The 15,957-nt window shown below is 47.8% G+C and overlaps 1 protein-coding gene across 1 annotated transcript; it reads right to left on the reverse strand.

The window, feature by feature from the left end:
- Positions 1-1,239: 1,239 nt before the first annotated feature.
- Positions 1,240-14,933, reverse strand: LOC126001131 (dehydrogenase/reductase SDR family member 4-like). The gene is made up of 8 exons (XM_049768330.1): positions 14,781-14,933; positions 13,592-13,769; positions 8,150-8,251; positions 5,196-5,266; positions 5,055-5,106; positions 4,461-4,595; positions 3,851-3,906; positions 1,240-1,357 (listed from the first exon to the last, which is right to left on the reverse strand). The coding sequence occupies exons 1-8, from the start codon at positions 14,909-14,911 to the stop codon at positions 1,243-1,245; spliced, it is 840 nt and encodes a 279-aa protein (XP_049624287.1). The 5' UTR covers positions 14,912-14,933; the 3' UTR covers positions 1,240-1,242.
- Between the last annotated feature and the right edge of the window lie 1,024 nt (positions 14,934-15,957).

The raw sequence follows: 15,957 nt of genomic DNA on the forward strand, positions 1-15,957 counted from the left end.
CCCCGCCCGGCCCCCGCCTCGCCGCGCACGCGCGCCACGCAACGCCCCGCGTGAGACCCCCACCCCAGCCCCGCGCGCTCCCCCACTCCCGCCCGAGTGCACCGCCCCGGTGATGCGTGCAGCCGCCGGGATGCGGGACTCGGCCCCGTCCCCGTGTGCCAGGGGTTGCGGGGGGGGTCCCCCACCTTTCCCGCACCGGGATGCAAGATCCGCTTCTTTTGTTTGCGGGCCCGCAGACCCCCTCCACACCCTCAGGTCGACCTTGGCAGGACCTCGCCCCTTCTGCCCGTCCCTCTGGTCCTCGATGGCCTCCCCCAGGGGAGACAGTGGCCACGGCCAAGTCGGGACAGGACTTGGCTAGGGCCGGGGTGGGGAGGGCATGCTGCTTTCCCGCGTCTCCAGCCTCCAGCCCCGGAATCCCTCCCGTGTCCTTGGCACTCTTCCCCCACGGCTGTGCTGTGCGCGTAGCACCTGGGAGTTCCCCGAGCCACCTCCTCCATTTGGCACATCTGCAGACACCTCGACCTCCTCCTGAGCGTCAGGCTGCAGACCTGGAGGAGGACGAAGGGGTGCAGAGATCCAACAGGCGACTCAGACTTCTTTCTTGTCCCCGTGTCCGCACCGAGGCACCCGGGAGTAAAGAAACGAACACGCAGGTTCCAAGCAATTGGGATCGGACCATCTGCATTTTATTTGCACCAAGTCGTTCATTTCCAATCCCGCTCCTTCTAATTCCAGGCTTCTTCTCTCCCATCTCCCGAATTTCCTAGATGCTCATAAATATTTTTAGGAGGACTGGATTTAGGTTGGGGTGGGGCTCACCTGGTAGAATCTCCTGGAATCTGGTCCAACTCTTGGTCTATGCTCAGGGAATCATTCCTGGCGGTGCTCAAGGGACCACCTTGTGCGAGGAATTGAACGTGGGTTGGCTGCATGCAAGAGCAGCCTACCTACTGTACTCTATCTCTGGCTTCTCAGAAAAAAATTTCTAGTGCTCTTTGCTGAAATAGACCTAGCCTTCTCAGCTGGCCTGCCCTGTATTCTAGACTGGAGTCTTTCCATAACGGAAAAAGAATGGGAATCCTTCTAAAACTGTGCCTTAACTACAGAATCACAGAACTGATTTTGCAGGGTGTGGTCTTAAAAGGGGAACAGAGTGAGAGGCAGAGGTGGTTTCCCACCTGTTGATGCTTCAGGCACAGACCTAGGAGTTGAAGGCCAACCTTCCAGGGACTCCTAGGTTCAGAGACGGGATGGGCACCCTCCACCCACTACCACAGTTTCCCCATTGATGTAACTGGCATCCTCGGAGCACAGGAAAGACACGATGCCCGCACACTCTTCGGGTTTGCCAAGCCTACAAGAAACGGCAACAATCAAACAGGCCAGCCCTGACTCAGCCCCTGGGGAATGAAATGTGCTTTATCACAAATATCAGATGATGTTTCTGGATCAGTTATAACTTCCCACCCATCTAATATGGTTAACATGAACAGAACTGATATGGTTTGGTGTATAAGTACTATAAAATCTGTAAAATCCATTACTCATCCTCTTCAAACAATGTAGACACACTTTGTTTTTCAGAGATCTCAGGACACCCAAGTTATATATAGCAAGAAACTGGTAAGCAGTTATTTGTTTTACTGTGTGCATACTCTTGAAGGGTCAGGGGTCTGTGCACAGTAAATGGATTGTTTAACATGTGCAGTTTCCATTCAGACCACTTTTTTCAGGTATCTATTTTTGTCTAAGTCAGATGCAGTGGTAAGAATTCGCAGTGTGGGGCCGGCGAGGTGGCGCTAGAGGTAAGGTGTCTGCCTTGCAAGCGCTAGCCAAGGAAAGGACCACGGTTCGATCCCCCGGCGTCCCATATGGTCCCCCCAAGCCAGGGGCAATTTCTGAGCGCGTAGCCAGGAGTAACCCCTGAGCATCAAAAAAAGGGTGTGGCCGAAAAACCAAAAAAAAAAAAAAAAAAAAAAAAAAAGAATTCGCAGTGTTTGTATCAGTGATTGCATGGTTAGGGAGCACTTTGACCTGACTGCCACAGGATGCTTGAGGGGTTGGTAAATGGGTAACTTGCACCTACAAGGCCCACATTAGTGGGTTTTCAATCTCAGCTGCACATTGTAATCATCTAGGAGGCTTAACCTTCTACTTCCAAAATAGAAAGATGTCTGGTCTTTAAAAGGGAAACTCTAGGGGGCTGGAATGTAGTTCAGGTGGCAGAGCACATGCCTTACATATGTGGGGCCCTGGGTTTAATCTCTGATTCACAATCCCTTGCCTTGACCCCAGCATTGGTATTGCTGATCTCCTACCACTATTGAGAGAGACCCTGGGCTATTGAGTACTTCCAAACAACACATATAAGAACAAAACCTCTAGATGTGGTTTAAGCTGAGTACTTCCAAACAACACATATAAGAACAAAACCTCTAGATGTGGTTTAAGCATCGAGAGCAGTGGTCCTCAAACTTTTTAAACAGGGGATCAGTTCACTGTCCCTCAGACCATTGGAGGGCTGGACTATAGTAAAAACAAAAACTATGAATAATTTCCTATGCACACTGCATATATCTTTTTTTGGAGGGGGGGGGCCACACCTGTTTGATGCTCAGGCGTTACTCCTGGCTAAGCGCTCAGAAATTGCCCCTGGCCTGGGGGGACCATAAGGGATGCTGGGGGATAGAACCATGGTCCTTCCTTGGCTAGCGCTTGTGAGGCAGACACCTTAACTCTAGCGCCACCTCAACGGCCCCACACTGCATATATCTTATTTTGTTAACATTTTTTTTGTGTGTGGTTTTTGGGTCACACCCGGCAGTGCTCAGGGGCTACTCCTGACTCCATGGTCAGAAATTGCTCCTGGCAGGCACGGGGGACCATATGGGACTCCGGGATTCGAACCGATGACCTCTTGCATGAAAGGCAAACGCCTTACCTCCATGCTATCTCTCCGGCCCATATATCTTACTTTGAAGTGAAGAAACAAAACGGGAACAAATACACTATGTGGCCCATGAAGTTTGAGGACCATTGATAGAGTATCAAAAGCTTCCAACTTGGGCTCAGCCTATACCTCAAAGTGAGATCTTGGTACTAATAATTATACCGTGTTTCTAGATTGTGAGTGTTTTTAATCTTTGGGACAAAAAAAAAGCTTCCAATTCATTCTTATCTGCTTTCAACAATTGAGCATTGTGGGCTCTAGCATCATTGGGTGCTAGGACAACATCCTCTTCATGAGGAAGTTTGTGAACTTGGTCTGAAGCTGACATAATGCTCATGCTGACATTAGGATGAGGATGGGAATGCTGGAGGGGGTAGAGATATGTGAACCAGTAGAAGTGGGCACTGCTGCGGTGACACTAAAGATGAGTCTTCCAGATGCCAAAGCAGGAGTGAGGCAGGGGACATTGGGGGAAGGGTGCCAGATGAAAGTGCTTGTTTGGGGAAGAGGGTAGTTTTCTTAGGGAAAGGAAATTGCTGGATGAGTAAAGCTCTTTCTTCTTTCCATTTGGATGGTAGGATTATCAACCTGATCTCTGGAAATGAGACTATTTTCATGAAAGGGGAACCTAAAGAACAAGTTTTGGTCTCTCATGCTAGAGGAAGATGCTCATAGGAGAGCAGGAGGCAGGGCTTCTCCCAGAATTTTGCTCTCCTGAAATCTAGAAGCTTCTGTGTTCATGTTCCTGCAATGGAAGTAGACACCCTACATGTGCCCTGGGATAATGCAGTCTTCACAACCCTGTGAACTTTGCACAGTGGAGAGTTGACCTGTGCTGTCCAGAGCATGTGAAGGACCAATCTTCATCCTCCCTAAACGTCCCTGTGATAGCCTTACCTGCTTATCCGCAGGACTTCTTTTATGCTGTTTTCTCTTGCCTCATCTGTCCAAAACTGCAGGAAAGAGAACTCTCTTTTGGTAAAAGTAGACAGTGAAGAGAGAACAGGGGGCCCTTCAGGGCAACAGAGCAGAAGGAGAAGCCCTAGGACAATCAGGTCTTTCATCCCCAGCCTCTTCCCACCACCTCCTATTATATTCAGATTCCAGGTACACATTTCCCCACACCTCCTCTAAGGATGGAGATAAGAACCCGTATGAGGAGCATCTGGATTGTTTTCTTTCTTTTGTTTTTGAGTCAAACCTTGTTATGCTCAGGGGTTATAACTCCTGGCTCTGCTCTCACGAATTACTCCTGGTGGTGCTCAGGGGTCCATATGGAACACAGGCAATGAGACCTGGGTAGGCCACATGCATGGCAATGTGACTGACTGGGTTTCTTTATCCCAAGAAAATCCCAGGGGGTGAGCTTTCTGTTCAGGTGGTTGATTGTGGAGAGACTGACAAGAAAGTCCAGTGGGAGGGCTAGGAGCTCAGGTCTCAGGTCTGCCCCTCTCGCCCCAAGGCACCCTTTCCAGTCCCAGTGGGATGAAGGACAGTTCTTACTCACCACGCTGCTGAAGCTGGTCTTAATGAGGCCAGGAGCCAGGCAGTTCACACGAATATTCCTTGGGCCCAGCTCCATTGCCAGGTTCTTGGTAAGGCCCAACAAGGCTGTTTTACTCACGTTGTAAGGACCCAGAGCCTGAGCAGAGGAGAGAATGGGCCAGTCTCTTCCTTGTTGTATTTTCTTGGATTTATTACTTTTGGGAATTTCACAGGTGGGGGGAATTTGGGACCCACCCAACTCTGTGATTGGGAACTACTCAGAAGTCACTCTAGGTGTCACTTCTGGGAATTGAAGTAGGACCAGCTGCATACAATGCAGGTGTCTTAACTCATGTCCTTTCCCCATAGCACTGTCTTGGTTCTGCTGTGACACATAAAGGGGTGTAGAAAATCAGACCAAGTCCTGTCAGGGAGGGTCTCACTGTTACAGAGAGATTCTACAACTGTCACATGACTCAATAGGTTAGTGCTCATGAGAAAAAAAATTTTCCCAGTTTTTGTTTTTGTGGGAGACTTGCTATGATTCCCCAGACAGGCGTAGCTTCTTCAGGGTACTGAAAGGGTGGAAAGAGCAGAGACAGTGAGCAGTTCTCACCGGAAATGGACTGTAACCTGCGATGGAGGCCACAATCACCATTGAACCACCTCTGGAAAGAGAAGAGAACGATCTTCAGTTCAGTGGAGATCACTGACTTCAGCCTCCCATGCCACCAAGGGCCCCTCCAGCCCACTGTACCCGCGTTTCTCCATTTCGGGCACCACTGCCTTCGCCAACAGGGCTGTAGCCTTTACATTAATATCCAGAATCTGAAAGAGAAAGAAGAAAGTGTGGGGGAGGAACTCTGGAGAAGGCAGGTCAGTGACGTGGCTATGGTGCAGCTCCGTGGGCTTGTAGTTTCCAGCTCGATGAGGATCTTTTTGTTGTTGTTGTTGTTGTCGTTGGTGTTTTTGCCACACCCGGTGATGCTCAGGGATTACTCCTGGCTATGCACTCAGAAATCGCTCCTGGCTTGGGGGACCATATGTGGTGCTGGGGATTGAACCAGGTCTGTCCTGGGTCAGCTGCGTGCAAGGCAAACGCCCTAATGCTGTGTTATTGCTCCAGCCCCTCGATGAGGATCTTAAAGGTGATTCACCCAGACTTTACAGGAGAAGCAATTCAGGCTTGGAGATAAATGTCTTTCACAGGCTTATGGACACTTTTTTTTTTTTTTTTTTTTGGTTTTTCGGCCACACCCGTTTGATGCTCAGGGGTTACTCCTGGCTAAGTGCTCAGAAATTGCCCCTGGCTTGGGGGGACCATGTGGGACGGATTGAGTTCTTCCTTGGCTAGCGCTTGCAAGGCAGACACCTTATCTCTAGTGCCACCTCCCCAGCCCCGGACACTTTTTTTTGTGGGAAAAAAAATGGAGCCGGCTTCATCTCATTTTCTAAGCAGTCAAGTATAAACTGGCTCAGAATATTCTTTTTAGAAAATTATTATTGTTTGACTTATTGGGAGTGGTGGTGGTTGGGTTGGGTTACACCTGGTGATGCTCAGGAAATTATAGGAAGTGCCTGGACTTCAAACTAGTGTTGTAGTTACAACAGCTGCATACATTACCAAGGAAGGCTTCACCTCCTGTACTATCTTTCTGGCCCCTAGCCTATATTATTCTAAATGCTCTAGGATTCCCTGGATTTGAGTTGGATTTCTGCATGCTCTTTTGTATTTCTGCTGACTGGGGAGAGCCTAGACTTGGCAGGTCTCCTTGCACCTGCCCTGGTGGGAGTAGAACTTTTCAGGGAAAAGTGTGGTCTCACCCAGATTCCTGGGTTCTTCTAAGCCTACATGGTCTGTTTGGCTGGACATTTCTTTATTATTAAAATTTTTGAAAAAAGTTTGTTTTGCTCCACACCTGGCAGTGGCTCAGGAACTTCTCTGGGGTTTATTGGTGCTGGGGGATTGTTTCTGAAGGGACTTGGGGGACAATGGGGTATTGGGAATCAAACTCAAAGCTTCCTTCATGCAAAGCATATGCTGGCTCACTAAACATTTTCTCCAGCTCTTGGCTGAATATTTGTTAGAAAGGAGGGTTAAGAGGGGGCATTTTGTGGGCTGCTTGAGCATAAGCCTCATGGAATCAAAGCCTATGTCCATGAAGATGCATGGATCTTGTTAACAGTATGAGAGGCACATCAGGAACACTCATCTAGTATCCCATGTGAAAAGGTCTCCTGGAATATTTGTTATACAGAAAGTCACAACTGGAACATAGAGAATAAATAGCCAGATATTCTTTACCCAGATCCCCCAACTGGAGTCTGATCAGGCTGTTTGGACCCTTGAGGTAAGTGGCAGGTATCATGATGCTGTGTGTTAGAATTCTTTTAGCATTATTTCTTTGGAATGAGAGTATTCTCCTACACACCACAATCCCTGGTCACATCCAAGAACTTCCCCATTGGTGACAATGATTTGGCCTAGCATGCTGCTCATAAAATAAAAATTTCCCCAAGGTCCGACAAATGTTCTCAGTTATTCAGATTCAATTAAGGATCAATGATTGCCTTACAATTTGATGTACTGTGATATTTAAAAAAAAAGCAAACTAAAAAGAAAAAGCACTGGCTCCAAACTGATTTTTCATGTGGTCTTTATCCAGGCTGCTTATGAAAGATTTGCCTCTACTTGAAAGAATATCAACCAGGGACTGGTTCACTGAAGAATGTTGTGTCACTTTGGTCTTTCTGTCTGTGAAACACTGATAAACTGTAATGTTTTTGTATCCTTAAACTCCAATGCTAAGCAATTACTGATATTAGAGTTAAAAAAATAAAATCAGGGGAAATCTTAAAAAATATTTAGCATGTCCAAGTCACTGGGACTAATAACCGGTAGTAAACAAAGACATATGCTAATTAAGGCTTTATAAAGAAAGGTTGGAAGTGCAGGAAACATACTATAAATAGAATGTAATTAAACATACCACATAAAAGCCAATGTTAGAACATTTGAATTCAGACATCTGGATAGATGTCAGATGTTCTCGACATTGTAGGTAAAAAAGAAAGAGCACAGATCACTTTCAAAGTCTTTGTGTTAATTTTTTAATATTTTTCTTTTGGGTCACACTCAGCAGTACTCAGGGATCACTCCTGGCAGGGCTCAGGAGACCACATTGAGTCCAGGGATTGAACCTGGATCACCCATATGCAAGATGACTTTACCTGCTATGCTGTTTTTCCACTCCCAAAGTCTGTGTGTTAGAATGTGACAAGTTATTTCAAGAGAACTGGTATTTCATATAACTAGCAGCTGTTAAAGTCTTCTAACTAATGAAAACCATTCTTTGTTGGCAGTTGAAAGTGGATGGGTGGCAATTATGTGTAAGTGTGTTAGTTACTGATTTATTAGCTGCCATGTCTGTTAGAAACAAATCAGAAATAATAGTAGTTAGACTTAAGGTGGAGAACTGGGAGTGGGGAGAAGGCTGGCAAGGACCAATGGAAGAAGACATGAGAGAAATAGCAATGACAGAGGACAGGAGAGGAAGCTACTCCATTCACCCTTTGCCAGGTACACTCGGGGGTTGTGGCAAACAACATGGATTTGTACATATATCTAGAACTTGGCAAATGTATTCTAAGTGACTTGAGTTTGTGCTGCTATCTGAAGCCCTGTCTCCTGCTGTTTTAGTCCCTCCTTACCTTGTCCCACACCTCCTCTGAGGCATCCAGCATGCTTCCAAAGAAAGGGTTGACGGCTGCATTGGAGACCAAGATGTCCACACCCCCGTGAAGTTTCACAGCCTGATGAGAGGAGTAGGCGAGTCAGGGCGATGGTCATAAGACACCCCCTTTCTCAATGCAGGTGTTCCTTCTTTTTGTACTATACCCAGATATCAGGGTTTACTTTTTTTTTTTTTTTTTTTTTTTTTTTTGGTTTTTGGGTCATACCGGGCAGCGCTCAAGGTCTACTCCTGGCTTTATGCTTAGAAATTGCCCCTGGCAGGCTCGGGGACCATATGGGGTGCTGGGATTCGAACCACTGTCCTTCTGCATGCAAGGCAAACACCCTACCTCCATGCTATCTCTCCAGCCCCAGGGTTTACTCTTGGTTCTGGGCTCAGGGATCACTCCTGCTGGGAGTTGGAGGACCATATGGGGTACCAGGGATTAAACCCAGATTGGTCGTGTGCAAGGCAAATGGCCTACTTGCTGTAATATCAGTTGGGTCATATCAGATGCTCCTTAGGAATAGCTGTCCAAGGGACACTTCATTTATTTATTTATTTTTACAATACCTGGCAGAACTTAGGGGTTACTCCTGGCTCTGTGTTCAGAAATCACTCCTGGCAGGCTCGGGGGACTATATGAGATGCTGAGGATCAAATCCGGGTCTATCCAGGGTCAGGTTGGCAGCATGCAAGACAAACGCCCTACACTGTGCTATCACTCTGGTCCCAGACACTTCTTTTATTTGGAATATTTTTTTCCCTCTGATATCCCTATATTCTACTGCTAAACATTTTAGGTCATTAGTTTTCTTTTGCAGACTCATCTCCCTACCACCCTCCCCTACTCCTTTAGTGTCTGATTAGGCTATTTTCTTTACCCTTTCCCTTGGGGGAGCTCCTTTATTCTCATTTTCTCTAAGGGCCCACTATTCAGGTCTTGGAGTTATCTTTATCTCAGATCTTGAAATCAATTGATCAACCCAGTCTGAATGAAAGACAGATTTAAACACACTCATAAATGGGAGGGAGGATGGGGCACTTAAGGAGGTAAAGAGATATGTATGATACCCTATCAGTAACAATACTATAAACAACAGAGCCTAAAAACAAAACAAGACAAAATAACAAAGAAACAAAATGCCTGATACGGGTGGAGGTGGTGGAATGAAGCTGGGGGCACTGGTGGAGGGAAATGGGTATGAATGGATGAAGGGATTAGTGTTGGAATATTGTGTGTCTAAAATACAATCATGAATGAATTTGTAATGTACAGTAACTGAATAAAAAAAAAAAGACAAAACTAAAACACTCATAGAAAGTCACTGCCAGAAGGCACTGAGTTTATTTAGCCCAAGATCCTATGGCCAAGGGGGTGAAATCAAGTCCCACTGCTCAGTGATACCCAAAGTGAGGGTGAGAGGCCTGCTCCCCTGGTCTTTGGGAGAGGGGAAGTAATTTGCTGGGCACTCCTGGTCAGAACTGGTACAGAGTTGGTTCTGAGGAGTTCTCTGAAAACGGGCTAGGACACTAGAACTGGCTGTGAAAGAGCCACGACAAGGACAAGCCCTGCCTGAGCTTCCAGTAGCTCCACACCTGCTTTCGTGTCACCTCCCCCCATCCAGTTTGGAACCTGGAAACATGGAAGATTCAAGGCAGAAATTGTGATTTTAATAGGAAAAGCAAAGACAGGCAACATCTCAGACAAAGACAAATTCAAGACAAATTCTCGCTTCCTAATAAACTTAGTCAAAGGGGAAGGCATGTACTGGAGTAACCTAGTGAATGAAACTAGTCTTTGCATTTGCCTAGAACTGGCAATTGGATGCCTTGGGTGAGCAGAATTAAATGGGCCTTCAATCAACTTTGTGCTTCCCGATTTGGCACACAGAGGGGTGTTATTACCAATGTGTACCATCTGTTAGCTTCTGTTTTAACTAATTATTCTTGCTAACTAGGTGCTAAGCTTAGTTGCTCTTACAATGGAGGCTCAAGTCTGGGCTGTCAACATGTAAATTGAACAAGATTTCAGATCACATCAGCTTTTAAAGTTAGAATGGATCCTTTCTTGTCTTCTCTAGATTCTGGCGCAGGCACAAAGCCCAGTCCCCTGCCTGGGGCCAGCTGAAGTCTCCATGTGGACTTCTGATCAGGCACATGCTGATGTCAGTGTGCCGGGTGCTGTGCTTAGTGGGCATGCAGTGGGAGAAAAGATGGTGGTTGGCACTGAGCATCTTTTCACTTCGGCTGTGCCTCTTGTCCCTTCGCCTTCAAGGTCTTTCACCTTGGGGAGGAGAAAAGGCTGGTTTCACGGAATAAGAGCCACAGACGATGAATGAGAGGCACTATGACACTCAGAGTCTTTGGAGTCTTGCTCTGAATGATGGGATCACTGCCTTGAGTGGCTAAGGTCTTTTGCTCTTTTCTCACCAGTGCATTTCTTAGAAAAAAAAAGCATAATCAAGTGGAGAAGTGGATGATATGATTTCCGCCCACCAGGCTTTGAGAAGCTTTGAAAAGCGGATCGGCCTCTGAGTACGCTCATGCTATAGCTTTCCCTCATTGCAGGGTGACAGCAGGCAGAGCATGTTTCAAACTAGGAGGAAGGATTCCTTCTTCCTCCACCTCACACAGGACATACAATCTATCTGGGTCCTTACAAATTTTGAGCCATGGGGCTAGAGAGATAACATGGTAAAAGCATTTGCCTTGCATGCAGAGGGATGGTAGTTCGAATCCTGGCGTCCCATATGGTCCCCTGAGTCTGCCAGGAGCGATTTTTGAGTGTAGAGCCAGGAGTAACCCCTGAGTACTGCCGGGTGTGACCTGAAAACCAAAAGAAAAATTTTTTTGGGGGGGCCATATCCAGTGTTGTTAAGGAGTCACTCCTGGTGGACTTGAGGGACCATAGGGGATACCAAAGACTGAACCCAGGTCAGCTATATATAAGACAAGTGCATTACTGACTATACTATCTTTTTTTGGGGGGAGGGCAACCTGATGACGCTCAGGGGTTACTTCTGGTTATGCGCTCAGAAATCGCTCCTGGTTTGGGGGACCATATGGGATGCCAGGGGATTGAACTGTGGTCTGTCCTAAGTCAGAGAATGCAAGGAAAATGCCCTGCCACTTGTGCCACCGCCCCGGCCCCTGTACTATCTTTAGCCCATTTAGATCTCAATTTTATTCTATTCTATTCCTTTTTTTAAATTTTGGGCTACATTCAGCTATGTTAAGAGTTTATTCCTGGGACCGGAGAGATAGCATGGAGGTAAGGCGTTTGTCTTTCATGCAGAAGGTCGATGGTTCGAATCCCGGCATCCCATATGGTCCCCTGAGCCTGCCAGGAGCGATTTCTGAGCATAGAACCAGGAGTAACCCGAGCGCTACCAGGTGTGATCCCAAACAAACAAACAAACAAACAAACAGTTTATTACTGGCTATATGATCAGGGCTCACTCCTAGGGGAAAGAGAACTAGTGCTAGGGCTCGAACTTGAGTAGGCCCTACCCACTGAACTATTGCTCTGACCCTCCAGTTGTCACTAAAACCAAACCAAACCAAACCAAAGAACCTGAAATTTTAAAATGTTTATAATATGGTTCACGATAGGGTTCCATGAAAACAAGGTTGCCACCCCACATCCTCTACCAGAATGCCTGCTTCCCCACCACTGAGTTCCTTTTTTATTTTTTTATTTTTTGGTTTTTCGGGCCACACCCGTTTGATTCTCAGGGGTTACTCCTGGCTAAGCGAACTGCGGTCTAGCACTTGTAAGGCAGACACCTTACCTCTAGTGCCACTTTGCTGGCCCCTGAGTTCCCATTTTTTAATGATGGTTTAGGAAAAAATTGCGTTCTGGCCTCATGGTTACTGCTCCAGAGTTCAGACCTTGCTGATGTCTGAGAATCTTCTTTGTTCCTACACATCTTTCTTGCTTCTTTTTACTCTCTATTTGCATCTTGCTCAACACCTCTTCCCACTAAGTTACAAATCCTTTGAGATACTATGGGGTGAAGGGAAGCATCCTTAGCTTTCTTGCTTAGATCCCCACCAACAGAATTTAAGAGGTCTGTTCCATAGTACGTAGTATTTGCACATTCTTTAGGGTCAGCTTTTGCTAGTTCTGCATTTTCTCAGTCTGCAGGCACCTACTCCATCCACCTCCTCTAGGTCTAACTTGAGCCTTACTTTTGAGCAGGGCTAGAGGACAAATAGCTCAGTGGACCTGGTAGTAGTAAGAAGTGGTAATTTGAGCAGGATGATAAATCAGTAATGGGATCACTAATCCCAGGATCAAGGTCCCAGTCTCAGGCTCTGTTCAAAGGCCTATGTCAGGTCAGGTACCTTTTCAGACTCACTGGTTTTCCCTCTCCAATGTATGTTTAATCACTTACCAAAGCATTCTTTAAAAATGCAATAACACGGAGCCAGGCGGTGGCGCTAGAGGTAAGGTGCCTGCCTTGCCTGCGCTAGCCTTGGACGGACAGCGGTTCGATGCCCCGGCGTCCCATATAGTCCCCCAAGCCAGGAGCAACTTCTAAGCGCCTAGCCAGGAGTAACCCCTGAGCGTCACCGGGTGTGGCCCCAAAAACCAAAACCAAAACCAAAACCAAAAGAAAAAACAAAAATGCTATAACACGGGACTGGGCAGTGGATCAAGAGGTAGGACATTTGCCTTGCATGTGTGCCGTCTTCCCTTTACTGGCTATGTGCTGTTGTTCCAGCTCTCTGCACATCTCTGTAGCAGAAGGAATCCAGGTCCTGTTCTATTGGGATTAGAGAGAGCTCTGGGCAATTTTGCCAGTGAACAACATGTGGTATTTGGCTGCAGTCTGCAGGGTTTCAGGAACTGCATTGTAAAAGTGGAAAAACAGGGCATTACTTATTAGGTGTGGGTGGAACCACTATTTTGCAATTGTGTTTACTCTTTTATTTTTTTCTGGGTCATACCCAGTGGTGCTCAGGGATTACTTGTGGCTTTTGCCTTAGAAATTACTCCTGACAGGTTTGGGGGACCTTATGGGATATCAAGGATCAAACTGGGGTCAGCCATGTGCAAGACAAACGCCTTACCCATTGTGCTACTGTTCCAGCCCCAGTGTTTTCTCTTCTTGTTTGTCCAATTATATTAGAAGGGTGAACCAGGACTAACTGCTTATTTTGGGTGGTGGTACCACAGGGGCTGATGAGGTACCGCAGAAATGCTTGATTTTCTGACTGATAATAATAATAATCTGGGATTATTCTCCAAGACACAGAGTACAAAGGCCCACAGGCAAATGAATTGAGGACTGGCGTGCGATTGTGGAACACACCGCTGGCTCAGATCACACGAATATTGTCCAGGAAAGTAGGGGAGGAGGTTTAGGCTAGCTCCCTCTGTCACCCCTTGGCCCACATCCTTTCTGCTCACCGTGGCCACTAGCCGTTCGCGGTCCTCGGCCTTCCCCACGTGGCACACGGTGCCCGACACGCTCAGGCCCTCCCCCTGCAGCGTGGACACGGCTCGGTCCACATTCTGCTGCTTCCGGCTGCTGACCACCACGTGGGCCCCGTCCTGGGCCAGTCGCCGGGCGATTGCAAAGCCGATCCTGTGGGCAGAGAGATCGACAAGGGCTCAGTTGATCAGGAGTGAAAGAGGGTTAAGGGTTAAGGGTTAAGAATGAAAGAGGGTTAAGGGTTGATCTTTGAATTTCAGTTCTGCCTTCAAATAACCTCCCAGGTTTTGACTATGTGATAAGGAAGATTAGTAAGCGAGCTACTGCTATAGGTGAGGCCAAGGAAATTTAGCACAGTTTAGGCAATTGTTCTTGCATTTTTCTTAAGGTGTAATGCTCAGGAACTGATCTCACCTTCTCCAGGCCCCACCTGGGGAACAGGCCCATAGTTTGTAAGATCGGAAGAGAGGTGAGTTTGGTGTGCAAGTGGCAGCCCCTTCAATAAAGGGAGGTGCTTGAAGGTGTCCCACTCCTCTCACTATCTTCTGGTCACCTCAAGAGAGCTCTGGGGAGGTTTTTGATTTGGGGTCCCTATGAAAGAGAGGCACTCTGGCTAATTCACACTCCTCCCCTGGGTTCAGAGTTCACCACTGCCACATTCCTTTGTTCCTTAGATTTGCAGGTGTCTTGCAAGGTGCCAAGAGATGGAGAAACAGGATAGTCAGGATAGGTGAGGTTGGACACCCGCTGGGCAAGGGACACCAGGATGCAACTAAGTTAAGGAAATAGCTGAACTCCAGAGGCTAGTGTCCCATGGAGTGAGGCATCAGCTTCTGCTAGACAGACTCAACTTCTGGGTTCCCACATGAGGTGGGAAAACTTCCAGGAGGCTGTGGACGGGAACTTGGGGCAGTTTTGGGGCTTTTAGTCTACCCAGACTGTAAGTGGAGCCGGTGGCAGCCTGGGGCAGCCCGGGACGCTGGGGAAGAAGTGTTGGGAGGCAGAGCGGGTGGCCAGCTAATGGAGACCAGAGCCAGGGTTGTGCGTGGCGCTGCGGGCCAAACACGTGGATCTTGGCCTCTGACGTGAGGGGCCCGGGAGGGAAATAAAGGACAAAGGGTCAGCGCTAGTTTGCCAGTAGAGGGGATTCAGGCTCTCACTCACCCGTCGGTGGAGGCCGTCACCAGGGCCACTTTGTTCGCCAGCAGGTCCCGGCGCACCGCCCCGGAGCTGGCCATCCGCACCGACTTCCACACCTGGGCACAGCAGCCCCGCAGCAGCCCCACCTTCTGCATGGCGTCCGAGTAGGCCGCGCGGGAGTTGGTGGCGAGGCCCGGGGGAGGTGGCCGGCGCCGGTGCCCGCCCATTCCCCGCCCCGGCCCGGCCCGGCTCCCCGCCGTGGTCGCGGGCGTCCCCTGCCGGTACCCGGCCGTAGAGACCCGCGGGTGCAGGAAAGCGAGGTCGGTCTGTCTGGGGTTCCCGCTGGGGAAAAGGTTGCCCTCTCTCCAGGTCTCCCCTCTGCATCTGCTTGCAACGTCTCATAGAGGAGAAGACGGGGCACTTTTGAACTGAACCCCAAGAGGGATTTCACATCTGGGACAGATGTGGTGGGAGCAGCTGGGTTAGTAGCACTCATGCTGTCCTTTCAGCATGAAGGGGCTCAAGGACACCTCCATCCTCACAGGCCTGATCCCGTGGGCACCAGTGTGCAGACTGCAGGTCCCACTTAGACAGAGTGACCCCGAGGGATGTAACACTTAGAGTCTTAAGAGGTAGCCAGGAAGCTAGAGGGTTCCGGGCCAGCTGTGAAGACACAGAATTGAAGCGCTCTCATTCTTCTGAATCAACCAGGTCTTCTTAGCTTCACCCTAATTAGTACATATTTGTGGAATGCAAAAAGTACTTGGTGAAGGGTAATGAAATGTGTAGTAATTATTGACATCAGATAGTAATTATTATTGCTGCCTCAGGCTGGGCTCTTCATCTAAACTGAGCAAGCCGAAGTGGATGATGAATAAAGTCCTCACCAGCTATAAATTCTGGGTCCAAGAAGACTTCTACCAAGTGAGCTGGAATGATCTTCCTCCTGGGTGTCTTGGAGAATTAATAAATCTAGATGGCTTATGGTATATTCTAGAAAGGCCCCAATAGGCCCCAGTACTAGTGTCTGAATTGGTTTAACCCAATGGCTTCCAAAGAATAGGAGAGAAGAGAGCGAAGCGAGAGAAAAGAGCAAGATAATAGAGCTAGTACATGAGAAACCACATATTTATCTTAGCAGATAGATCTTTATTTCAGGATAAGACTTTGTTCCTTTTCTTGAATGCTAGTCTTTTCTTTA

This window comes from Suncus etruscus, chromosome 2 (assembly GCF_024139225.1).
Source record: "Suncus etruscus isolate mSunEtr1 chromosome 2, mSunEtr1.pri.cur, whole genome shotgun sequence".
In the NCBI taxonomy this organism is placed as follows: Eukaryota; Metazoa; Chordata; class Mammalia; order Eulipotyphla; family Soricidae; genus Suncus; species Suncus etruscus.

Excerpts from the sequence above, each read along its gene's own strand:
- LOC126001131 (XM_049768330.1), bottom strand. The coding sequence starts at position 14,911 with ATGCAGAAGGTGGGGCTGCTGCGGGGCTGCTGTGCCCAGGTGTGGAAG. Across the intron at positions 5,107-5,195 it reads CCCGAAATGGAGAAACGCGG|AGGTGGTTCAATGGTGATTG; the intron begins GTACAGTGGGCT and ends TTCTCTTTCCAG. Across the intron at positions 3,907-4,460 it reads AGACCAGCTTCAGCAGCGTG|TTTTGGACAGATGAGGCAAG; the intron begins GTGAGTAAGAAC and ends TCTTTCCTGCAG.